Source organism: Protopterus annectens, chromosome 1.part0 (genome assembly GCF_019279795.1).
Source record: "Protopterus annectens isolate FY-2018-M chromosome 1.part0, PAN1.0, whole genome shotgun sequence".
NCBI lineage: Eukaryota > Metazoa > Chordata > Ceratodontiformes > Protopteridae > Protopterus > Protopterus annectens.
In genome coordinates, this window is record NC_056725.1 from 1,016,741,774 (window position 1) to 1,016,769,279 (window position 27,506).

Below are 27,506 nucleotides of genomic sequence, written 5' to 3' on the forward strand. Positions count from 1 at the left end.
CTTTCAATGTTGTGCACTTTCGTGGAAGTGGGGTTTTACTCTTCTTTTTCAAGATTGTGAAATTTTGATAAAGAAAAGTAGACCCATTTTATATACATACACACACACACACACACAAAGAATTAAATTCATATTCGTCATATGCTCTGAAGAACCACATAGACCTCATACTGCAGCCAGTTCTATGGCACATTTTTGCATTTATCAGTGCACCACTGTTGATCTTCCCCATACCGGGACATGAATCCAGAATTTTGTTTGATGTTGAAACATCAGTGCCTCATTTACTTTAGGGTGGAATACTATGCCACCATACTTGCATGCATCTTTGCACAAACATTTACCTTCAACTGACTCTACTGATATTAGTGGAAGGGCTGTTGGACAGTCTCACAGGTCCTTGCTTTGGATAACACATTTTAGTTTCCACATTCTGCTTAAAAAATTAACTTTTAAGCAATACTGCTGCAGTTACATGAAGTTATCCTTCTGGCTTTCTTATGTAGCCTTTTATAGTTGTTTCTGACTGCTTTAAGGTTTTAACATGGAGCCAATATTTAGTTTTCCTGGGCTGCACAATATAATATTAAAACAAAATTAATACACTTTAATAGCAATAGTTAGGCGCTTTAAAAAGGATTTGAATAACTTCCCAGTCAATATTATATTTTGACTGTATTTGCTGCTAAGTAATGCAGTGATAGCTCTTCTGAGACTATATGCATTCACTAAAGATGTTTAATGCAAGCAGTAGTTACTGATACTACATGAATGCTACTGGTTCACATGTTGAACAGCTGTTGCCTGCACTCGAATACACTACAGCTTTTTTTTTTGCTTCTATATGGTTAGGGCTCTCTAAAGGAAATCAGCACTAAATTTTAACAGCTAACCAAATGTTAAAAGGCACTGTGCTTCCAGTTCATCCCTTTCACATCCATTTACTTAATACCTCTCTCTCTTGACCACTACTCCTCTCCTCGTAAGCTCTATAAAGCATCTGTGAATTAAACTGCCCTTGAATCTTGTCTGTGTTAAATTAGTTTTCAACCTTTGTGGGTAAGTACAGCTCTCATTATGGTTTTGTGTGTCTTATTTACTGAATGACTATTCAATATTCACCACAGCTGGGGAAAAAAAGTGACACTATCTGATTACAAGGTTCTTCTCTACGCATCTGATTTTTCAACAGACATTCATAATCTACTACCTTGCTCTAAACAAAAAGAGCATTTTGGTTAACACGTACTCCATCCATTTGTATTCTTTTACACCTGTTAAGAATTTATTAACCAGGTAGGTTATCTGTTCTTAGGACCACTTTCAGCTATGACAACAACCACAGGTAGCAGCAAATTTGTAAAAGCATTCTTTACATAAGATAGACACACGCAAAAAAATATAGTAACTGTTTACAACATAAGAAATATATATACAAAACTAACTGGGAGCAGACAAAGAATTTACATAAAAATAGTGTAGATGATCCATTGTCGTCTTCATGACTCAGATCCACACCTTCTCATCACATCTGCAGTAGAATTATTGAGGAACATTTTCAATGGACTAGCTGTGCTACTGGATCCAACCTACGATTGTGCAGCAGTCCTTTTTTGCAGTCTCAGAAATGTTTCGTTTTAACTAAGCATTCCATGCTTTCTGTTGTTAACTCAATCTTCTACTCCCACATCACAAATTTCTTTCATCTCTTGTCTTCTCCTCATCCTGTGACTACCCATTTGTTCCCTAGTCTCTCATCAACAATCAGAATCACTCCCCTTTTTACTGTAAAGTATTATTCTAAGAATACTTACAAATTATTTACAGGATGCCAGTGCTGCATTGTTAGTGCTAGACATTTTGCACTGGAAATTAACAACAACCTGTACTTAAGACTGCCTCAGATTTTCCATGACGTTTTTTTGAGATCATATACTTTGGCTTTGTCAGCACACATCAGTTTACTCTCCCCCGTCTCCCAGTGCACCATCACACTTATATTACTACACTGTCTATTTAAAATAATTTGTTGATGCTTTTGTTACTCTTGCCCATCATACTTTCTTTTACTTCTCATCATGATAACCTCTTTTCTCATGCCTCTCATTCCACTTTCATTGTTAACAGGAACAAACGCCCCTAAAAAGAAGGAGCATATAGCCAAAAATGTAAGCATTTAATAAACTGAACATCTGAATATCAAATATCACATAACTCTTTTTGCAATCAGTAGGAAGTCGGGATACTACTCAAACACTTAAAAACAGTGTGTGTCAAAAACGATAGAAAAGATAGGCACATTTTCAAAGAAAGAGTATAACATCTGTAGATTTTAATGAATGCAATACAAAATTCTACCATACAAGGTAATTTATATTTTGATTCTGAAAAGGGAAATGTAAGATATGTGTTCTCTTTCTTTAATTATTGCTGCAACTAGTATGTTGGTTAAGTAGTGGTAGTTTTTTGTGTACTAGACAACTTCAAAAACAATGTGTGAAGTAGTAAATCAAGCCTGAAAATAGGGACATGCCTACAAAAATAAGTACATCATGTATATGGGTAAATCAGCCCTGAAAATAGGAGGGATAACTGAGAGTTCTGTTTTCTTCCTCATTAAGCTCTCCTCAGTTTAACTCTGCCTTCCCAAAACACGCGCACACACTCACACACACACACACACACACACACACACACACACACACACACACACACACACACACACACACACACACACACACACACACACACACACACACACACACACACACACACACAAAATTAACAGTTTATAAGACCGCAGCCTGCAGGCAATGAGAAAAGTAAAATAAAGTTAAAAAAATTACTGCCTGCAGCTAATACTGCTGAGTTATTCATGTCTCTCTCACACCTAGGGTTCTTTATTGTTTTATAACTGAGCTCCTTATCACCTCCCACTGCACGTGAATGAAGTCAGGTTAAAGTCATTATACCCCCCCCCCCCCCAAAAAAAAAAAAAAAAAAAAAAACTACAAACTCAGGTAATCCCAGCAAGTTATCATAAAAAAACATTTTTTTTCTCCCTGATCGTGCCCTGAAAACGGGCTTCCAGATAGATAATATGATTATAGGGGAAAAAAAACAGTTGTTAAAACTGAAATCCAAGGATAGATTCAGACTACACCTTCCTTTCAAAATAGTCATGTTTTCCCATTGGCATAGGGGTAAAATGTCTCCCAGATCTGCTAATGATTCCAGTGTAGCTAGTGGTCTTGTTGGTGCTGGAAGGTTGGGTAGGGAGAAAAGACAAACACTAAAAGGTTAATGGCTAGCTCTCCTGTCACATCTGGGGGAGAATGGCTGCAAGTTTTCACCTCCTAGTGAAGACCAGTGGTAAAAATTGACCAAAATACCAACAGACCAAGAGTGGATGCTGAGCAGTGTGCTCAAAGGTGTATACTGTAATATTGTTCATAATACTCAGCTCTTGTGCAAAATGACATTAGTTCAAATGTAAAAAAGCAAATAATGCACTATGACAGACTCTTGTCTGTCTCTCACTCACCACACTGATTCAAGTTGACTAGTACACACCATCCAACCTCCCCAGAAGGAAAAACACATTCAGCCATGTTACACACCACAGCACTGCTTAAAAAAACCCTGGAGAAAGGTAGGAGTTGAATGGAGACTAGTAGGGACCCAATGTCAATGGAATGATCTGAAAAAGGTCATGTAGCTTTGATTCTTTGCATAACGTAAATTCATATATGCTTGGCTCACTACTGCCTTCCTAGTGCAGTTCTAAACAAAATCAAAGTAGCTAAAAAGGGCTTATATGTTCATGAACAGTAAGCAGTTCAGGGGAAGATGATCAGAATCTCCCTAATGAGGTATAATTGTAACATCTCTGCATTTTGGCAGTTTACAAGTACTTTTCAATGCTTGGCTTAACCAATCCTTAACAGGAATAGTACTAGTTCATTCTTGTTTCCACCACTATAGGTTGTGTCTAAACGTCAAGACAAATATGAGTTTCATTTTAGTATTATCCTTCACTACATGTATGCAAACATGCTGGTCATCAAAAACTTAACCTTCCAAAACTGTCAGCATGGCAAACAAACTGAAGCCCTGAGTGCGAGCCAGGCTATCAATATCTGATTAGAGGCATAGGTGCTGGAGGGGAAGAGTCAGGGAGGATGGAAGTGAGTGGCTCGCTGATTTCTGGTGACAGCCAGATGAAGCACTAGGTGTTGCAGCCACTGCACCTACAGATAATGAGGCTACTGATCACATGATGCCAGAAGTCATCAGGGAAAAGTAAATGGAAACACTTAGCAAGACTGAGGGACAAAATCCCCTTCTTCAGAGACAAGGAAATTATTGGAATATGGAGATACCTCAAAAAGTAAGAAATCTAAAAGAGAAAGGAAGAAAGATGATGAAAGAAAAAAGGCTTCTGAAAGCATTTCACCTTTAAGCTTCACATTTGGCCACAATACAAGCTATGACACTAGGTGGTCTTTTTCTAACAAATCCAGTGAAGAAATAGTGTCAGAAAAGCCCCACCACTGGCTAAGGTGGCTATTTTAACTTGCAGCTGGACAGATGATACAGCAACTACAAACTTCAGTGAAAAGGTAAATCAAACATGCAATGTGTCCAACAGTGGATGGATTAAGTGAATCAGCTGCTCAATGAATGTCACCTAAAGAATGCACCCAAGCAATGGTAAAACGCCAAATAGAATTTGAGTTTCAAAGTCAAATTGATGAATTTAATAAATCAGATATAAAATATTTCACTGGTTAGTGATGAATGGGCAGAAGCTCTGGTACAAAAGACACAACACCATTAATGAGAAGAACTTTCTACTGGAGAAAGAATTTAGGGATTTCTATGCACTACACACTACACTTTATCTGGTCTTAGCCAAAAAATTGAGGCAGTGGCCTCTTTTACGGTTACATAGGTGTTCTATACCTAAGTTAGAAATGACTGTAAACTCAGATACTTCCCTGAAGAAAAAAATGGTAATTAGTGTTTTGCTGACTTTGTTAAGCTCATCTCTGTGGAGTTATTTATGAATTTTCTCCACTAACCCAGAGGTTGTTTAAATGCATTCTATGCAAAACAAACAAGACACTTGCTGATGACCTGACCAAAGACAGTAAACTCAAACAAGATCATTATCCTGTGTTGTTTTCTTTGTAATATGGGGCTCAGGATAAAGAAATGTAAGAACAAGAACTAATGAAAAAATATTACTTTCTAAAAACAGAAAATAAAACCAAAGATGGGCAAGCTCCAGTCTTACCTGTACACAGATGGTGGATACAAGTTAAGGAAGAGAGGCTCTTTAAAGAGATAGCCAAAAATGTCTACCTTAAGAATCCTCACAGTGAGGTTCATCTTCATGATGGAATGCAGAGAAGGAATCTTAAAAAGCTGTCAGCTGAAAATGCCTCCGATTTCTGGGTTACAACATATTTCATTATATTGTTCTCGAAGTTAAAAAAAATATATACAACTCATGCAATGTACCAGTTCACACATCATTAATAAAATGTCTAAACACCTTAATTTTAGACAAATACTGATTTGTAAAACATGCTAGTTTAATCCAACAAAAGATAAAAGATAACGGCATCCACAGTACCCAAAGAACAGAGAAAATGTTCTCTCATTATAATGCAGTAAGGACAACAAACTCACAATCCATCAGTAAATATGTTACACTACACAGCTGTTCTTAAAATGCAAGTATTTCTGGTAAAGAAAGGTACTGATTGATTATCTGTAAAGACTATAAACATCTGAAATAACCAGTCCATCTGCATCAGAAATGGTTAAATTGCTTGTATTATCAATAAAATATAGAATTATCTGGTATATACATGGGCCAAGTATGCTTTGTATAATTATGCAGAAAAAGGACAGTAACTCAGTTAATAACCCATGCAAGGATACCGCTGGATGAGTGATGATTTTATTAATTATCATCAAACTAAAAATGACCTGCTGTCATAATAACAACAAAATATGCAATTAATAATTTCCATGCTCAACAGTTCAAATAAAATATGTTAATTATTTCTGTACAGTGCAAACTGCAGAGTACAGTGCAAACTGCAGACACTCTAATGTAAAAAGTACAGAAGTTTACAGATATACAATATATATCATAACAACCTGATGAAGTCCACTGTTTACATATGGATGAAAGCACTTATCTTAATAAACGTCCATACTTTTTGCTTTAGAGTGTCTGCAGTTTGTGCAGTTTGAGACTTTATTTTCTGCACTTTAGAATGTTGGGGTTATTTTTGCACAGTTCAAATAAGTATATGTTAATTATTTTTGATAATTTGCACTGAGTGAATCACTTGCTAATTAATGGTAAGATAAAATGAAGCAGTTTTGGTAACATCCATCAAACAAGAAGCCCTGTTAGTTATCTGTTTACAGAAGAAATGTACCTTACACATGTGACCTCTTCCCTATGCACTGATTTAACAATTGCAATATTTGACAAGTTGTTTGTACCTATAAGTCCTGTTCACTGCCCTTTTCAAATGCACCAGAAGGTGGGTTGATGAGTGAATATAAGTAGGTGGCCTCTTAAAAGTTAGTTAGGTTGCTGCTACTTTGAGTAAAGATTGTTGAAAACCTCAGTTTATATGCAACACAATGCAAATCAATCAGCATTTCCATTGCACTGTTCAGTGTAGTATATGATGCGTACTTTACCATAATATTTAATATACTTTATTATTTAAGTCCGTGTGTGAAAGAGTTAAAATGAAACCTCATAGTTATGAGACAGACATAGGAGGATGTGGCATGGATAAGAAGAGAATAACAAGTCATCACATGTTCACTTCTCTTGGTTGGGGGGAGTATATACGGAGAACTATTCCTGGCAGAATCCCTGCCAGACACTGCATGGGACACCTGTGAAAAGGGGGAAAAGGGCCTATATGGATGTTGTCAACAGCAGTGGGCTGCTTGCCATCACTGGTTCCCTTCACAACCTGCTGAACTGACTACAGCATGAATGCAGAGGGGAGAGTCAGGCCATAAAATTAAGCTACCTACCTTCAGAGAACAGCACAAGTGGCTACCAGGCCCTTTTACTTTCCACCTGCAAGATTTTTGATAGAACCTAACCTGTAGTATCTGGCAGATGGCAACCGGGAAGCATGAAGGAGCTAAGCCCACATATAGGAAATACAGCACTGAGGTAGAAAAGGGGCTTATGGAACACAGTACTGATGTGCAAGCAAATCACACTACTTAGTGCAAAAATAAATAAAATTACACAAAGTTTATTCTTTACTGCAATGTAAAATGTATAAATCCAAGCCAGTTTTGTACTCCCAGGATATAGATGTTTATGTAAAAGTGACACATCCTCCTCCTTTCGCTAGCTGTTAACCAGCAACAAACATATACACTTAATTTTGTTTTTGAGACCATCACTGGACAAACTGACAGGTCTTTCATTATGTTTACTTCTTTCAACATTGTTCTTCTTGCTAAAACCACACCCCTAACCCCATAATGAGAATCAGTGAAAAAAAAAACAATCAACTTCCTAAGCTTAGGAGTTGCATGTTACATGTGGTCTGTATATATTTTAAAAAAAGACAATGTTCTTCAGTTTGTGATGGTTCAGCTTCATCTCAACATGGACCTAAACAAAACAGTCTCTATGACTTCACAATGTTACTCTGTTCTCCTGAGCATATCTCTCAACCTTACTGAATTCTTCAGAATTTCCTGGTTTTGAGGGCAAAATAATAGTGATGCCATGAACCCCCGAGTGGCCCCTTCAAATCCTAATTTTTTAAATTTTATTTAGAGTTTTTATTTAATGTTAACTTCATTGCAAATTCCCAGCATATCCCGCAACACTGGATAGCTTAAACAGACAATCCCATCATTTAAAATCTGGGTCCGAACTCTTTTTAGAAAGGCCAGTGGCAACTTTATCAGCAACACCCATTACATTGCATCATCATGCAGCACCACCTTTCCATATCGGCTTACTCTAGATAAGTACAGAGTATGCTGTTCCATTTATGTTTAAGCTCCCCATGGGAAACGCACAACTATTTTTATCCCATTCAAGCTAATTTGCTCCTAAAAGTCCTAGTTTTCATGAGCTAAAAGTTCAAAATGTGATTATTCACAGAATGTATTTTTTTTACAAGTTATCCTTTACAAATGCAGCAAGTTCTGAAATTATTTTGGAACTTGCTGCATGTGTAAAATGCAAGTTGTAGAAAAAAGGATCACTGAACTATTATTTCTTGCACTGTCTGTCAAGGAAAGACTCACTTAACACATAAATAAAAGAAAATGGTTGGGAGGGAAGGAGTACAGATAGTTAAACCACCTGTCTACTTACTTTAGAAATACAACAAGCCCTGTGATCACATTACAGGTATATGCAGAATAAGTCACACAATGCCGTTCCTTGATCCTTTTAATTTTTGAATTTTATTACAAGTTGTCATTTACTGCGGTGGTGGTGCTGAGGTAGCGTTGTCGCCTCACAGACGTTGCCTGTTCGATTCTCAGTCAGAGCGTCTTCTGTGTGGCGACATGCATGAACGGGCATTCCTTCGTTGAAGGTTGTGCATTAGGCCCGGCAAGCCAGCACGTAAAACTCTATTGCCAATCATTAGCGGACCGGAGTTCCCCTGTGGCGACCCCTAACCGGGAAAAGCCAAAAGACACAAATTACAAGTTGTCATTTACAAAGGCAGCAAGCATAGGACTTGCTGCCTTTATAAAAGGGATTGCTGAATTAGCATTCCAGTACTTCTTGAGAGGGCGAATGAGATTTCATTTGTTAAATAAAAAAATTTTAAAAAAAAATCACTGATCTCCTAATTGCTGCTTATTACAGTTTGCAGCCATAATGCAGTGCCACATTTTTTTCCCTTAGTGGCAGTCTAGTTAGTTAGTTGCAGACTTACAAATGACAATTTTTGAAAATTACAAGTGTGAGTGTGTGTATATGTGGGTGCATCTCCCGAAAACGAGTGTGTGCAAATGTGTGTAAATGCAAGTGTGAGTGAGTGCCTTTGTGTGTGTTTGACTGTCCAACCCAAGAAGGGACACAGTGAAAGGAGGAGAATACCTAGAGATGCAGAGGAGATTAAGGGAAGAAATGGAGTAATAAAGTTAGTGCACAAAAAAGGGGAATTCAAGTTTTAGGTGATCCCAGGGAGCAAGAAGTATTTGCAATCATCTTTCTCGTGAAGGAATTTAATTAGTTGTTGAAATGTGTTGTAGGATGCAATCTTCACATACACGAGTAGTTTGAACTGAAGGATATTAAGTGAGTGCAAATGCTAACGAATGGAGTTAAGTACTGTGAATTGTGCAGAAATACTGTGGTATGAAATTAGAAGTTATGTACCTACCATAACGTTCCATGTTAGTTGTCTTCTCTCACCTTCTTTCTTGCTGGATGGGTTCGGAGCCGATCCTCGGCTCCGACTCGGCACTTGCTTTAGCTTAGGAACTCCTTTTACCAGCTCGAGGCAACCCTATATCCCATGATGCAAGGCAGAACTACCTCAGATCTCGTTTGGTAGCTAACCTACCCTGCTAAAGACTATCCTAACATAATTAGGAACACAAGATCCTAATAGAAGTCCTCATATGAAGGCTTAGGAGGAAACAACCTAATAGGAACTCTTCAAGATCTGTCCAGGCCAGGGGGAAGGAGGGAGGGACACAAGAAAGAAGGCGAGAGAAGACAACTAACATGGAACGTTATGGTAGGTACATAACTTCTAAATGTTAAGTTGTCAATCTCGCCTTCATTCTTGCTGGATGGGACCGCGTCCCTAGCACCTGTATCCCGGGTGGCTCAATGGAACAGACTCTTGAGAACTGTGGAACCAAAACTGGCCCTATCTCTGGAGGCCAAGTCCAATTTGTAATGAGAGACAAAGGTATGAGGCGTAGCCCAAGTAGCTGCTGCACAAATGGTATCAATGGGTAGTCTATCCTGAAAAGCTGCAGAAGTGGATAGACTCCTGGTTGAGTGTGCTTTTGGCTTAGAAGATAGCTGCTTGCCTCTGAGAGAGTATATATAGGAGATAGTGGAAGTTAACCATCTGGATAAGGTCACTTTAGAGACTGGAAGACCCATCCTGTTTTCTGCATAATAATTGGTCCGATTTTCTGAATTGTTTAGTTCTATGCAAATAGTACCAGAGCTGACGATGGACATCCAAAAAATGCAGTTTCTGTTCAGCTCTGTCGGAATAGTTTGGGAAAAAGACTGGTAGGTCTATAGATTGGTTAATGTTGGTTTGAGATACGACTTTGGGAAGAAAGGAAGGGTTAGTTCTTAATGATACCCTGTCCTTATGAAAAACCAAATAAGGGGAACGAATGCAGAGAGCTTGAATCTCGGAAACTCTTCTTGCAGAAGTGACAGCCAGTAAAAATATAGTTTTCCAGGTCAATAATTTCAAAGAACATGAAGCAGACGGTTCGAAGGGAGGTAGTATCAAGGATGCCAACATTAAGTTTAGATCCCATTGCGGAGGAGGATGCTTTATAGGTGGTTTTAGGAGAAAAACTCCTCTCAGAAAGGCCTTGCATAATCTATGAGACATAATGTTATTGTCATGCAAGCCAACATGATACTTGGAAATAGCAGCCAGTTGTACTTTGACTGTAGATGACGAGGATCCTGAATGAAAAACCTCCGCCAGGAAATCTAAAACCGAATGTACAGGAGCAGTAAAGGGATCAATATTTTTGGAATTTGCCCAAATAGAAAAACGTCGCCACTTGCTAGCATAAAGTCCTAGTGGACGACTTCAAAGAAGACACTAAAATGTCTCTGACTGAGTCCGAAATCATCGGTAGCCTGGCTAGGGTAGGAAGTGGAGCAACCAAGCAGTGAGGTTGAGAGAATGAATGGCTCGGTGCTGCTGACCCGACTGGTGGATCAAGAGATCCGGAACTGGGTCCAGATGCCAGGGCTGCACCAGAAGGTGACGATGCAGAGACAGAAACCAAATTTGTCGAGGCCAATATGGGGCAATGAGGATCAACTTGGCTCTCAAAATGGTGGCTTTCTGAATGACTTGTGGAATCAAGGGAAAGGGAGGAAAAGCGTACAGAAGTCCCCGGGGCCAATCCTGGGTTAGAGAGTCTCTCAGGGGTTGGCCTGGAAGGGGAAAGAGAGTGAAAAAATTGGGGCACTTGTTGTTTTGCGGAGTAGCAAAAAGATCGCAACAAGGAGTGCCCCACTTCAGAAAAATCTGATCCACTACAGATTGATTGAGAGACCACTCGTGAGGCATCAGAATGGATCTGCTCAGCCTGTCCGCTAAAAGGTTGGACCTGCCGGGGATGTGCGTTACTATCAGAAACCGCTGAGAAGAGATCGCCCATTGCCAAAGTCTGAGAGCTTCTCGACATAACGGATAGGACCTGGTCCCGCCCTGTTTGTTGATGTACCAGACCACGGACATGTTGTCCGTTTGTACTGCAATAGTCCCCGTGGGAAGAAAGTCGCTGAGGGCTTGCAACAATAAAAGCACTGCTCTCATCTCCAGGACATTTATGTGCAGATGGTATTCTATGGGTTGCCACGTCCCGTGGACCATCCTGCCCTGATAATGCCCCCCCCCCCCACCCGATCAGAGAGGCATCCGTAGTGACTGTGGCAACTGGAGGAGGGGGAATAAAGGGTCGGCCCTGATGAAGAAGAGGGGAAGATATCCACCAGTTCAGATGAGCTCTGCACGACTGTGTGACCAAGATTTCGTGCCTCATCGGGAGACTGTGGTACGACCACTGCGTGAATAGCATCCACTGCAGAAGACGCATGTGGAAGCGAGCCAGTGGTAGAAGAACAATGGCCGCAGCCATAAGACCTAGAACCTTCAGTATAAATCTGGCTTTGATCTTGTTGCTTTGCAATAGAAGCCGACCGAATTTTTCGATGTCCAGAATTCTTTGCCCTGTTAGTCTGCCTCTCATTTTGACGCTGTTTAATTCTGCCTATAAAGGTGATAGATTGGCAAGGCAGCAGAGAAGATTTTTTGAAATTTACTGAAATTCCCAAACTCCTGCAAAGCTGTAGAGTGTAGTCTCTGGACTGAAGAAGCTGACACTTGGTGGTGGCGGAGAGGAGCCAGTCGTCCAAGTAGGGAAACACCTGGAATCCCTGACGTCTCAGATGAGCTGTGACCACTGCCATGCATTTGGTGAACACTCTGGGGCTGAAGTGAGGCCAAAGGGCAGTGCTCTGAATTGGTAATGACTGGTCCCTAGCCGAAAGCGGAGAAACCTTCTGGAGCGTCTGTGAATCTTTATGTGATAGTACGCATCCTGAAGGTCTATAGAGCACATCCAGTTGTCCTTGCCCAGAAAGGGCAGAATGGACTGAAGCGTGACCATCCGAATCTTGCCTTCTTGACAAATCTGTTTAGATTGCTCAGGTCTAATATTGGTCTCCAATCTCCCGTCCTTTGGGGACCAAAAGAATCTCGAGTAGACGCCGGATCCTACCTGGTCTGCTGGCACAGTCTGGACGGCTCTTTTTCTAGGAGCTTTGAAACTTCCTGTTCTGCCAAATCCCTTTGACCGGGTGAGATGTCTGGAAGGGATTGTAGAGGTACGGAAACCTTCAAGGGGATTTTGTAACCCTCGGATATGATCGACTGTACCCAACTCTCTTGAGATAGGGATTGCCAGGCTACTGGGTACAGCGAAATCCTTCCCTGACTGCCTCCAAGGGTGGACAGTCGGGCAACACCTCAGGGATGCTGAAAGGGCTTCTCAGGAAGAGACTCCCTGTTGCCCTGGTTCTGAGGACCCCTGCCTCTAGGGCGGCGTCTATTATTGTTACCCCTCTGCCTCTGGGGTAAACTGACCACGTGCATCCGTGTAGCTCCTTGGGCTTTGAACCACATCTTCCCCTTCTGACCCTTGGGATATGGTCTAGAAGGAGTGGAAAACTGGACTCCAACGGCAGAAAGAGTTTTACCGTCCTGCTCACACCTGGTCAAGGTATCCTTCACCTGAGGTCCGAACAAAGCCGAACCATCAAAGGGGTATTAGTGAAGGATGCCTTAAAGGGGTCCGCAAAATTACAAAGCCGCATCCAGGCTTGGCGCCTAAGAGCAACTCCTGTGCCTGCGCCTGCTCGCTCCATCGGCCGCATAGGATATGAGCCGCATGGAGGAGTTAGATATGGAATTCAGGATTGCAAGCTGCGAGGCAATCTTTTCCTGAGCCCCAGCAGCAGAAGGATCCTGGACTACTTCACCCAGTTCTTTGAGAATATCTCGTTGAAGCTTGGTGAAGTGACAAAGATAATTCAGCTTAACGATAGCAAAAGTCGCTGAAGAAAACATCCGCTTTCCATACCTGTCCATGGTCCTAGAGTCCTTGTTAGGAGGATGGACAGGTACTGAAGGATCCGCCAGTTCCTTCTTAGTGGCCGCCACCACCATAGCATTCCCAGAGACACCCTTGGAAAGGAACTGTTTGTCCGTAGGGGCCGTGATGAATTTGGATGGTCTCCTGGGGACAGGTTCCACAGAATCTGGAGTTACCACGCCTTCCGAGCCACTACCTGCATCAGTGGGTCGAAAGGCGGAGACACCCAGGAGGTGGAGGGTCGGGATCCAAAAGCCTCCAGGTATACCGACTCATCCTCGGAGGGGTCAATGGAGGGCCAATTCCCCCTCTGTTTGAGGAGCTCAAGGATGTCTGAAAAGGAGACATCCTCAGAGGGGGACCGTGGGGAACCCTCTGACTCATCTAAGTCGGTATCAGATGTAGTAGACTCAGGGGAGTCCATGTGTTTCCTCTTACACGTCCTCTTCCGAGGGGGTTCCCCTGCAGGATCAGGAGAAACCTCGGAAGAGGAGGAAATTCCCAATGGGGAAACCTGGGGCGATGGATCCCTGGGCCTGAGAGCAAGAGGCTGGCAAGAGGCGTCTGCAGGCACTGATGAGGGAGGAGCTAGAGGGATGGACCGTTGACCAGGCTCAGAGGCCAGGACACTCCTCATCACCTCAAAGGCTCCCCTCACCGGGAGGCCGGAATATCCCCGTTCCAAGGAAACAGGAATGCCCGGCTCCACTGAGAGGGAAGGCTCCGAGGCCGATGTCGGCGCCGAGCTTACCAAAGCCGAAGCCCCGAGAGGGAGAGCGGGGTCGGACAAGGGTCCGATGCCACTAGCCCCCTCGGAGCCGACAAGGGAAACCCAACGACCGGATCCCTCCAAGGAAGGTCTCAAGGAGGAGATCGGAGCCGAGGATGACGGAGCCGAAGGATGTATCGGCTCCGGCACCGAAACAGTCGCTGTCCCCAGAAGCTCCGGCCCGAACTCTGAAGTGGAGTCGGAGGAGGAAGTTCAAGGGGTGAGGCTATAGCCGAAGTCTGTTGAGACGGGCTATGGAGCATTTGGGCAAGTGCCTGAGACTTCCACAGCCTGCTTACCACCCTCTCCAAGTCGTGGTCAGACAGCCTGGAAGATCTCGAAGATCGGCTCCGATGGCTCCGCTCCGACAAAAGGGGAGACCCCGGAGCCGAGTGGATACTCAGTAATGAAGGGGACCGAGATCTCTTTCGGGACGGAGCCATCGGAGCCGAAGTCCCCTGAACACCAGATGGAGCCGAAGGTTTCTCGGCTCCGATGCTGGATAAAGTGCCGGCTCCAGCCGGAGCCGACAAGGCTACAGTAGATAAGGTATCGGAGCCAGCCGGCACCGAACCCACTACTTTCGAGGCAGATACATCGGTTCCAGCCGGAGCTGATCTCGGCTCCGACGGAGCCGGTGCCACCGGAGGAGGCTTGGAAACTGAAGCCTGAGCCTTCGGTGGCTTAGAAGGTTTCCCAGACCCTGCTTTAGAGGTAGAACCTTCTGGCTTAAGTAAGCCACGGAGGATAAGTTTATTCCTCCTCTCCTGCAGGACTCTCTGGCTAAAGGAGTGACACAAAGCACAGGAGTCCTGCAGGTGCAAAGGCCCCAGGCAATAAACACAAGAAGTGTGACCGTCTGTCAGAGACATTTTCTGACAGCACGAGTCACACTTCTTGAAGCCTGAGACCTTGCCTTCCCTAGACATATCCTAGGAGGAAGAAACACACACAAACCCCAACAAACACACAAAATTAATCCCCTACACACAACACACAGGAAGGGATTAACAACTGGGGTTTTAGGCCTAACTAAAAACTTTACACTAAAGGTTTAAAAAGGTTATAAAAGTTTTAAAAAACAAGGGAACAGGGTGGGCTGTAAACTACTACAGACTATACTATGACTAAAAGGGGAAAATAAAACCCTAACTAAGCTTCTCTTTCTTTGACAAGAAATTCACTTACCTCTGCTGGTAAAGGAGACCTCTTTCGCTAAGCGGCAAACGAGATCTGAGGTAGTTCCGCCTTGCATCATGGGATATAGGGTTGCCTCGAGCTGGTAAAAGGAGTTCCTAAGCTAAAGCAAGTGCCGAGTCGGAGCCGAGGATCGGCTCCGAACCCATCCAGCAAGAATGAAGGCGAGATTGACAACTTAACATGTTATTAACTCTACAGTTAAAGTACATTAGTGAAAGTTATTAACTGATAAATGTTGATGAATGGGATTAAGTACTGTGGAATGTGCCAGAGTACTTTAGTATGAAGACTGCAAAGTGAGGATAAATGCAAATGAATTGGGGTTGAGCTCTGCAAATTATGCAGCTGTGCTATGTGGTAAAGATCATTAACTGATGATAAAACATGTTAAGAGCCATGTTTCAAGTTACACGATTTCTGCATAGCTTCATGTAGTGTACTATACAGCTGGTTACCAGAATGTTATGGATTAGTTTAACTGGCATCACCCAGTTACTGCTGGCATACGTGGCTAGTTGCTGGAGCAAGACATTTCTTTACCCTAGATTCCTTAAAGTACAGAAAGCTGTGTTGTTTCTGACTGGCTAGAATGCCCTTTTTCCTTGTTTTTGAATTTTCTCTGCTGCTGTATAAAATTCACATTTGCACAATGCTGCTCATCGAAGCAGGGACATCGGCAGGCAAATGCCATGTACATTATAGTGTACATGTTATTGGCAAGGGGGCAGCAAAAATCACTAGAAAATGTATTATTGGAAATGCCATCGATAGCTTTAGCCTTTAGTATTAATTAGCTTTAGCTAAGAAAAATACTTTCAGTCAACTGAAAACTCTCACACCTCAGAGAATCACTTATGGTCATAGTTATCACCGCCATTAAAAAAACATTTATGTTGCTGTCGAACCCACATGTGGTGTTAATAGCTCCCTGTACCTCGTCATTATGGTAAATGTTGTGATCCTTTGAGGTGGACAAATAATTATCCTGTGATGACTGACCTAACTGTTTAGTGAAACAATACATGACCAGTCTTAATGATCTCCCCACCCCTCAGTCAACAGAATACATTTACAGTTCTAATAAAAGCATAATGCTGTGGAACTCTTAAACAGCATACTGCACGCTATGGGGGTTAAGTTTTGAGACATTGGTATGCTTTTGGTTTATGCTGATAGCAGCAAAAAACAATCTGATGTTATTTTTATTTATTTATTTTATTTCAATTAAAAACTGACAGGCAATTTGGATATAATGTTTGCATATACACTAATTATTAAATCTGTAGTGTGTACCATTTTGCATTATTTGCAGCAGTGCTTATTTTATATGCAGTTTATGTTGTTCCCATCCATCTTACTTAATGAAGTGGCTAAAGAGAAATTTGTTTTAGTCTACTGTAGGTTGTGAGTTTTGTCTGTCATGTTTAGGAGGGATTGTTAATAGTTTTCAGTATAACCCCAGGTCTGTGCTTGTAAAAATAAATAAATAACATGTAGAAATGATTTAGACAAAGTGATGAAATAAGTACAGATTTAACACATTAATAATTTAGTTATCAAATTGTGAAAATGTACAGAGAACATAAACCAAAAACTAAGCGAGTCATTTGAGTAAAGTGGGAAACAAGTTAAATAACAGCTACACGCACAAATTTATATTACGATGCAGAACAGTTTTAACGTTTAGCCCTTAAAATTAAATACAAAGGCACTGATGTGCTTTAATTCTTATAAAATTCTTAATTAACATTTAGCTCTAAACATACCTCTCAACCTTCTAACACAAGAAAACTGCATAAAGCCTTAAATAATAGGGGGCAAAGACCCAAAAATAAGCACATATTTTAAATATTGTTCTTATAAACTTAGAATGTTGTTAGAATAACAGGTTTTGTGTTAACTTGCTTTTCCTGAGGGATATTTTTTGTTTTATATTTTGTCTGTTCTTCAATTTGTATTTGAATGTTAGTATCCCACAACTCCACTGTAGTGGGTAGGGTTACACAATTACGTATGCAAATTTTATGTTAATCAGCATCCAGATTTTTGGCCAGTTGTAGCTACTTTTCATGGGCCTTTGTCCAGATTTTTGATGTTTCCATGTTGAGAGGTATGCTCCTGGGGGTGGGAAGGATGCAAATGACTTCTCCAGTCATTTCACAGTTTGTTTTCATACTTTAAAATACAACCCTAAAGACAGCTATCACAGACAATTTCAAGATGGCAAATCTCAACAAACACTACTTTCTAACACAATGTCTGCAAATATTTATTCAGCTGGGCTATGAATTTATTTCATTTGTAATGTGAATTAAAAGCTTGAATAGACAGAGTCATATTTTAATATGAGAAAAGTGCAAAACACAGTATCTCAGCTAAGATACATTTTCAAGACAGTCCAAATAAAAACTCTGAGAGCAGGACTTTGAATTCTTACACACATTTACATCTGCATATTTTAAGTTTTCAAGGCATTCATTTCCTGTCATATAATTAATGGATTCTTGTCACTAGGACTGTGATGTTTCTGAAAGCTCTAAGAGTAACAAGCATTTTATATATACTTAATTTTAAGGCTTCAAAGAAAAGTTATCATAACAGTACATAACATGTGCAGTAAATAACGCTAAATCATTGCTTCTTGGTTCTCTTACTGGCTGAAGAGATGGTGTGGTAATTTTGTCTAACGATGTCATCATCCATATGAAAGCTAGCACTAACCTTGTGCCCAGGAAGGTACTCACACAGTGGAGCAATGTTCCCATTATGTTTGCACTGGCATGTACCTTCTTCACTTCTTCGAGCAAGGAAAAAAACTCCACAAGGAGAGGTGTGTTTGTTACTATAAACTGTAAACATACATAAACTAAACTAACTCCATAAAGCCAACACCAGTGAAAATACACAATATAATGAATGAATGAAATCAGAAAAAGAATGCACAAAAACCAGTATCAATTATATTGCTATTAATATCAGGGGGACTAGAGGGTGTGTAGCTTTACTCCTAGGATGACCTCTCCTTGAATAACGACTACTAAGGGTTAAGTATATTATACAAATGTACCAGTTTCTTCAGAGAAGGTCACTTTAACAGCAAATCATTAAATATGACTACAATCCAAAGCAGTAAAGGATCTCCTACTGTTCAGCTGTACTAAAACATGTTCTACCCCTTAGGTCAAACTTCTATGTTGCAATGGTAAAACAGACAATAAGCCAAAACACAGCTTCCAATATCCTTTTAGTTGAAACAGGTCTGCAGCTGTGACTGACATCTTATAGGGCAATGTGTTGTTATTTAACACATAAAATGGGAATACAATGGATCATCCACATAGGCAAGGTTTGTTGGGTGACCAGTACGTTTTTTCTTGACTGAAGTACATTTAACAGTGTCATTTTACAGTGGATCATACTTAGACAAGTTCAGTGAATCAAACTGGCTCAAACCAATAGGTTTTTCTAAAATGGTGATAAGGAGGTCCTAAACTAATATAACTAACTTCAAGGCTGCAAAACCTCAAGCTAAGTTACTAAAGTTAGCAGTTCAAGTTATTGTGTCAGATCCAAAGAGTTTCTGCTAGCTTCTTTGAGAAAGAACTCTCATATCCTGGCATAATAACAATAATAATAATAACGTCCATTTTTAACCAGGTAGACCCACACGACAAACAGCCCCTTTTCAAGGGCGACCCGGGAGCAATATCTGGCTAAGTAACTTGCTTAAGGTCACACAGTACACAGTTGACAACTAAGGGAATCAAGCACCGTACTATAGCAGCCTTAACTCTCTGCACTAACTACCATACATCATAATCATCTTTCGGCTGTTCCCGTTAGGGGTCACCACAGCAGATCATCTGTTTCCATTTCTTCCTGTCCTCTGCATCTTGCTCTGTCACACCAACTACATGCATGTCCTCTCTCAGCACATCCATAAACCTTATATTAGGCCTTCCTCTTTTGCTGTTACCTGGTAGCTTCATCCTTAGCATCTTTTTCCCAATGTACTCAGCATCTCTCCTCAGCACATGTCCAAACCAACGTAATCTTGCCTCTCTGGCTTTGTCTCCAAACCTTCCAACCTGGTCTGACCTTCTAATATACTTATTCCTAATCCTGTCCACCCTCGTCACACCCAGTGCAAATCTTAACATCTTTAACTCTGCCAAATCCAGCTTAAACTCCTGCCTTTTTGTCAATGCCACTGTCTCCAACCTATATAACATAGCTGGTCTCACTACCCTCTTGTAGATCTTCCCTTTCACTCTTACTGGTACTCGTCTGTCACAAATCACTCCTGTCACTCTTCTCCACCCACTCCATCCTGCCTGTACTCTCTTCTTCACCTCTCTTCCATACTCACCATTACTCTGAACTACTGATCCCAAGTATTTAAATTCATCCACCTTCGCCAACTTGCATCCTCACCATTCCTCTATCCTCCCTCTCATTCACACACATATATTCTGTCTTAATCCTGCTGACCTTCATTCCTCTTGAGTGCAAAGAAATCTCCGGAGTTGGTTTCCTGGTCTTGGATATCCTTTTGACTTTTGGCTTTTCATTCCTCTTTTCTCTACAGCATATCTCCATCTCTCCAGGGTCGTCTCTACCTGTTCTTTACTTTCACTACAGATCACAATGTCATCTGCAAACATCACAGTCCACAGGGACTCCTGTCTGATCTCATCTGTCAACCTGTCCATCACCATTGCAAATAAGAAAGGGCTCAGAGCTGATCCTTGATGTAACCCCTCATCCACCTCAAACGCATCTGTCACTCCCACCGCAGACCTCACCGCTGTCACACTACCCTCGTACATATCCTGTACCAGTCTTACATGCTTCTCTGACACTCCCGACTTCCTCATACAATACCACAACTCCTCTCTAGGCCCCGTCATATGCTTTCTCTAAGTCTACAAAAACACAAAGCAACTCCTTCTGACCTTCTCTGTACTTCTCCATCAACACTCTCAGAGCAAACATTGCATCTGTAGTGCTCTTTCCCGGCATGAAACCATACTGCTGATCACTAATCATCAAGTCCCTTCTTAAACTAGCTTCCACTTCTCTTTCCCATAACTTCATGCTGTGACTGATCAATTTAATCTGTAGTTACTACAGCTCTGTACATCACCCTTATTCTTAAAAATCGGTACCAAAACACTTCTCCATTCCTCAGGTATTCTCTCATTTTCCAAGATTTCATTAAACAATCTGGTTGAAAACTCCACTGCCATTTCACCGAAACACCTCTATGCTTCCACAGGTATGTCATCTGGACCAACAGCCGTTCCATTCTTCATCCGCTTCATAGCTATCCTTACTTCCTCCTTGCTAATCCATTGTACTTCATGATTCACTATCCCCACACCATCCAACCTTCTCTCCCTCTCATTCTCTTTATTCATCAACCCCTCAAAGTACTCTTTCCATCTTCTCAACACACTCTCCTCGTTTGTGAGTGTTTCCCTCATTATCCTTTATCACCTTTACCTGCTGCACATCTTTCCTAGCTCGGTCCCTCTGTCTAGCCAATCGGTACAGGTCTTTTTCTCCCTCTTTAGTGTCCAATCTCTCATACAACTCTCTATATGCCTTATCCTTAGCCTTCGGCACCTCTCTCTTTGCCATGCACCTCATCTCCTTATACTCCTGTCTACTTTCTTCATCTCTCTGACAATCCCACCTCTTCTTTGCCAACCTTTTTCTCTGTATACTCTCCTGTACTTCCGCATTCCACCACCATGTCTCCTTGTCGTCCTTCCTCTGTCCAGATGTCATACCACCTTTCTAGCTGTCTCCCGCACTAGCTCTGCTGTAGTTACCCAGCTATTTGGTAACTCTTCATTGCCACCCAGTGCCTGTCTTAACTAATCCCTGAACTCCACCTCACAATTATCCTTTTTCAATTTCCACCATTTGATCCTTGGTGCTGCCCTCACACTCCTCCTCTTCTTGATCACCAACTTCATCCTACAAACCACCATCCTATGCTGCCTAACTCCACTTTCCCTGGTCACCACTTTACAGTCTCCAATCTCCTTCAAACTGGCCCTCCTACATAAGATATAATCCACTTGTGTGCATCTTCCTCCACTCTTGTATGTCACCCTATGCTCCTCCCTCTTGTTAAAATACGTATTCACCATAGCCATGTCCATCTTTTTCGCAAAATCCACTACCATCTGACCTTCTGCATTCCTCTGTTTAACACCATACCTACCCATCGCTTCCTCATCCCCTCTGTTCCCTTCACCAACATGCCCATTGAAATCTGCTCCAATCACCACTCTCTCACCCTTGGATACAGTCATCACCACTTCATCCAACTCACTCCAAAATGTTTCTTTCTCATCCGTCGCACACCCAACATGTGGAGCATATGCACTAACAACATTCATCATTACACCATCAATTTCCAGCGTCATAAACATCACTCTATCCGACACCCTTTTCACCTCCAAAACACTCCATACATACACTGTAGTAATTCATCTAAATGACATATGCAGCAAATGTTCTCAATGTGACTACACTGAAAGAATATACTGGAGGTCCTGGTGTTATTCAGCCTGCAGGAGGGAAGTGAGACATGTTTTCTGTGGTCAAAACTTTGAAGCGCATGGTGGGATGGGCAGCAGTAAGAAGACAGGAATAAAACAAGATGTCAAGAATGATGTAGACAGCAAAATAATTAGGACAAAATGTGAAGGCTCTACTTCATTGGAAAATTAATGAATGTCTGGAATGCTATTTGTAATGAAAATGCAATATATCAATGAAAGTTTTCAGAAGGGTAGAAAACAGGCGGTAGAAGGCCAAACAGAGAAGCTTCAATACAAAGCAGGTGTAAAGGATCTGGTTGCATTCACAACCTATAGAGCCATGTGTTTTTGTGTCCACAATAAAACAATTTTCAGATGAGGGCCTCAGTGCTTCATTTTATCTGTCTGGCAATCATATGACTACTGAAGCATCAACACATAAACAAATTGGGCAAAATAATTTGATTTGTGGTTAAGTATTGTTTCCCATGGAAGCACCACAGTAACTAAGCATTTAAATACACTAGCAAGTGCAACAACAATCAGCAATGTTTGAAGTAGCAAATGGGGTTGCAGAGCAGAGTATACTTCCAAGTCATTATGTACAACTAAGGAAGCAGCAATATGGCTTCAAAAAGTACATGACTTATAAAGGTGAACTATCACTAACAAACCAATACGTACTATAACGGGTCTATGTCAACTGGCTGAAGCATCAAATTATCGAAACCTATATGGGCAAGACCATACGGTCAGCAATATGGTTTGTCAAACCATTCTGACAGAAATCATGTTACAGTAAGGTCGGGAAATTTGCCCTTTTCCCCACTGCAGTGTGATCTCAGAGTTGATACAATTAGTAGGGGGTGTGGGAGTGCAAGGGGGCTTACCCATCTACAAAAAAAAACTGTTTGTGTTGTTGGCAGGTGTTGTGTGGATTTACTTCAATATTTTTCTACTGACTTTACTGTCAACCATATGGTTTCAACCACATGGGTTTCAACAATGTGGTTTTTCAATAAAATGATATAGATCCACTATAACAGATCTCAGATGCAATGTTAACCACAGAATTCATTAGTTCTTTCACTTCTAATTACTTACATTATTTTCATGTTGTTGAGTAAATTTAGCCTTTATAGTTTCATATCCTTGCTGTTTTACAATACCATTTCATATGGGAAATGATCAGTTCCTAACTCATACCTGTAACACAAGGACAAAAGTCAGTACCTGTTTCTCTGGCCAGCTTGTTTTAAGCACGGCCTGGGTCCTGAAGAATACCAACAGTTTATTATCTTCATCACTTAAATTAAAAACTTGCTCAAGAATCTGAAGAACATCAATACGAGGTTTCACTGGCAATGAGGGATCACCACAGAAAGGTCTCAGCCATGCCAACAGGTCATCAGAAGAAACAAGTTTCTCCCTGAAATACATGAGAAAACAAAATAAATAAAACAGCAGCAGCAGGTCATATTATACATATTTCACTGACTTCTGCAGATTAACATTTCTGGTGCTGAAGTCATGGAAATCAAAGCAAAAAATCAATAACAATGTAGCTTATTAACACAGTGGTAACACATTAACAGTTGCACTGGTTAGAGGGTTTCTAGGCTATTAATCTTCCTCAGCATATATCTCTATACTAATATACAAAATCCAGCTCTAGTAATGATAGAGTGAAATACTGAGGATAAGAAAGAAATGATGTATTGTTATTATTGTGCAAGAAGCCCAGAATTTCCAGACAGAAGATATTCAAAGACATTAAGAGAAAAATTAGAGGAAAGAAAAATACATGCACAAGAAAAATTGTCAAACACTTCAAATGCAAATTTGTGTTCATTAATACAACAGATCCATGAAAAACATTATATAGACCAAGAAACTTTGATGCAGTTGGGAAAAGAAGGGATTAAGTGTGAAAATATAAAGAACATAACCTAGACATTTTTGAAAGGTATAAGAAAGAAACATGGGGATAGGAAAGAAAGAGAGAGCTCATATGGAACAATGTTGATGCAAAGGAGAAAGCCAAACTACTCAATACAAAAAAAACAGTCCTAATGATATTTGAAGAGATATACAGGCAAAGGCACTCAGATATGGAACATTTCACAGTACAAAAAATAAGATCACAAAAGGGGAATGTTGAAGAGAAGATTAGTAAAGTAGAAGTTAAACAAATAGAAACTGAAGTTAGGTGGAATAGCGCAGAGTGAAGTAGTCAGTGTAGCAACTCTAACACAGCTTATGTCACAGCATAATGGAACAATGAGTCCACTAAGTAAGGAGAAACAGGTGCAGCAGGGGGCATCTGATGAAGAAATAGGGATGTGGGAAAGAAAAAAGATTTAATATGGTGCAATATTTATGCAAAGGAGAAAAAAAGTACAGTTGCGTACACTTACCATAAATGTAGATGTTCGAGTGTCTTCACTGTTGCAGTCATCACTGTAGGGTTCTTCCTGCTGGCAGGCAGCCCTCAGTCGGCCAGAATCCCAAAGTCTGGGTCCGGCGTCGGCTGTTCAGTCATGCTCCCTGACGTCAGAGTGCCAGGAGTACAAAGCTGCCAGCCGACGCCATGTTCTCCAGTTTTTCTTGCCCCAGATGTCAGGTGCCCAAAAGTGTAGGCTAATAGTAAAACAAAAATGTAACATACAACAAACCCCATACTCTGTAGCAAATACACCTCAGAAGAAGGGTGAAGTAGGAAAACAGAGAAATGAAAGTGTAAGAGGGGACAGGAGGGTGGGTAACCCAGACTGCAACAGTGAAGACACTCGAACATCTACATTTATGGTAAGTGTACACAACTGTACTATGTTCATTGTGTTTCACTGTTGCAGTCATCACTGTAAGTTGATCCCAAAGCTGAGAAAAAGGGTGGTGGTTACAGAGTAGAAGGGGTGGCTAGAAGGCCCTGCAAGACTGCAGAAGCAAAGCCTGCCCTAGACTTAGAGTAAAGAGGGAGATTATAGTGCTTAGAGAAAGTATGCACTGAACTCCAAGTAGCAGCTTCCAAAATATCTTTGGTAGGTACTCCCCTGAGAAAGGCAGCTGAAGTAGCAGCAGCTCTGGTAGAGTAAGTTATAACTTTTCTTGGGATTTGCTTTCCATGATGAGAGTAACAAAATCTGCTTCCATGAGCAATCCATTTAGAAATGGTCTGTTTTGAAATAGCTTTGCCTTGAGAATTTGTTGCATAAGAAACAAACAGTTGCTCTGTTTTCCTGATATCCTTGGTTCTGTCCAGGTAAAAACGTAGTTGTCTGTGTACATCCAAAGAATGTAAGATCCTCTCCCCCTTATTTTGTGGATTAGGGAAAAAAGTTGGCAGGTGAATACTTTGATTTAAAGCCACTTTGGAGACCACTTTAGGCATGAAAGTAGGATTAGTCCTTAAAGACACCCTATCTTGATGAAAAATAATATAAGGTTCCACAGCCATGAGTGCTTGTAACTCCGAGACTCTCCTGGCTGAAGTCAAAGCCAGTAGGATAGCTGTCTTCCATTATAAATACTTAATGTCCGATGTGGCAGCAGGCTCAAAAGGAGACAGAGTGAGTTTTTCCAGAACATAGTTGAGGTCCCAGGCAGGTATGGGTGGTGTCCTAGGGGGCCTTAGATTCTTTGCTCCTCTGAGGTATTGTTTCAGAAGTGGATGCGAAAAGATTGGAGGATCTGTATTGTAATGTGCAGAGATAGCTGAGGCATGTATTTTTACGGAGGAGAAGGATAAACCCTTATGTAGCATGTCTGTCAGGTAATGTAAAATCAATGGGATATTAGGAATGAGAGGATCCGAATCCTGAGCATGCATCCAGGTGCAAAATCTCTTCCATTTACCTTCATAAGATTTTCTAGTGCTAGGCCGTCTGGCTTCTAAGATGACATCCATGACCTGTTTGGGAAGGGTAGGAATAGTCATAGACCCTGAATTCGCCAAGCTGCCAGGCTGAGAGTTTTGATATGAGAGTGCAGAACCTGGCCCTGGTGTTGGGACAAAAGATATGGTATCTGAGGTAAAATCCAAGGAAGCTCCTGGGATAGATTCATCAATGTTGAGTACCAAAATTGACGAGGCCAATCTGGGGCCAGTAAAATCATTTTGGGTTTGTCCTGTCTGATCTTGAATAACACCCATGGAAGAAGAAGTAGTGGAGGAAAGGCATACCCCGAGAGGTTTCTCCAAATGAAAGAGAGAGCATCCACTTTCCATGCTAGCTTGTGAAATGTCCTTGTGCAAAAATTCTGTAACTGGTGGTTGAGGGGGGATGCAAATAAATTTATGTCCGGGCAGCCCCAGGCTTCTGTAATCATCTTGAATATTTGGGTACCCAGCATCCACTCGTGTGGGTTTGACAGGTTCCTGCTCAGTCTGTCTGCCAGAATATTTTGTTTCCCTGGCAGGAACTGATCTTGTAGATCCACTTTGCAAGCTAGAGCTGTGTTCCAAAGAGTCATGGCTAGTCTGCAAAGGGGGTAGGAGTGTGAACCCCCTTGCTTGTTTATGTACCACATAACTGTGGTGTTGTCTGTCCGTATCAGTAGTTGTCCTGGCTGTGGAAGGTCCCTGAAAGCCAAGAGGGCATTCTGTACTGCTAACGTCTCTTTTAAATTGATATGTAGGTGGTTCTGATCCTCTGTCCAATAACCTTGCAGGCCTTTCCCCTGCAAGTGTGCTCCCCATGCGTTATCTGAGGCGTCCGTGGTTAACACCTGGCTGGCTGGAGGCAGACTGAAGGCTTTCCCTTTGTTGTGAAGACATGCCATGGTCCATCAATGGAATTCCTTTTGTAGGCAAGGCAAGACAGCAATCTGTGTATCCAGACTGTGGCAATGCTGGGACCATACACTTTTTAGGTACCATTGTATTTTTCTCATATGTAGTAGTCTTGCATGTGGAATGAGAAGGATGCAGGAGGCCATGTAACCCAGAGCCTGCAAGAATTTCCTTGCAGTTAGCTGAGACATTAATGCCAAGGTTTTGAAAGTTGAAGCCAGCTGTAGTTGCTTTTCGGATGTCAGGAAAGCCATCTGGGTTGTTGTGTTTAGAAGAGCACCCAGAAAAGTTATCTGTTGTGTGGGTGTCAAATATGACTTTTTTATGTTCACAGTGAATCCCAGGCACTTGAGTAGATTTTGAACAAATTCCAGGTGCTGGAGTAAGACATCCTTGCTGTCTGCTTGAATAAGGCAGTCGTCCAGATAAGGGTAAATTTGAATTCCCTGGAGTCTGCAATAAGCTACTACTGGTGCCAGGCACTTGGCGAAGACCCTGGGCACAGTAGACAAGCCAAAGGGCAGCGCAGAGAATTGGTAATGTTTCGAACCGGCCTTGAACCTAAGGTATTTTCTGCACTCCTGTCTGATAGGGATGTGTAGGTAAGCCTCCTTTAAATCCAATGTCACCATCCATGCATTTTTGCTCAACATTGGCAGGAGCTGCTGCAGAGTAAGCATCTTGAACTTTGGTATCTCCAGGAAAGTATTTAAAACTGACAGATCCAGGATAGGTCTCCATGAATTTTGTTTTCTGGGAACTAGAAAGAGCCTTGAGT

The 27,506-nt window shown here is 41.4% G+C and overlaps 1 protein-coding gene across 1 annotated transcript in view; it reads right to left on the minus strand.

Moving 5' to 3' along the window:
- NBAS (NBAS subunit of NRZ tethering complex) overlaps positions 1-27,506 on the minus strand; it is a 3,380,746-nt gene that overhangs the window by 509,537 nt on the left and 2,843,703 nt on the right. Inside the window, exon 48 of the mRNA XM_044064792.1 lies at positions 23,170-23,365. Coding sequence (XP_043920727.1) covers positions 23,170-23,365 — 196 coding nt within the window. The remainder of the gene's footprint in view (positions 1-23,169; positions 23,366-27,506) is intronic.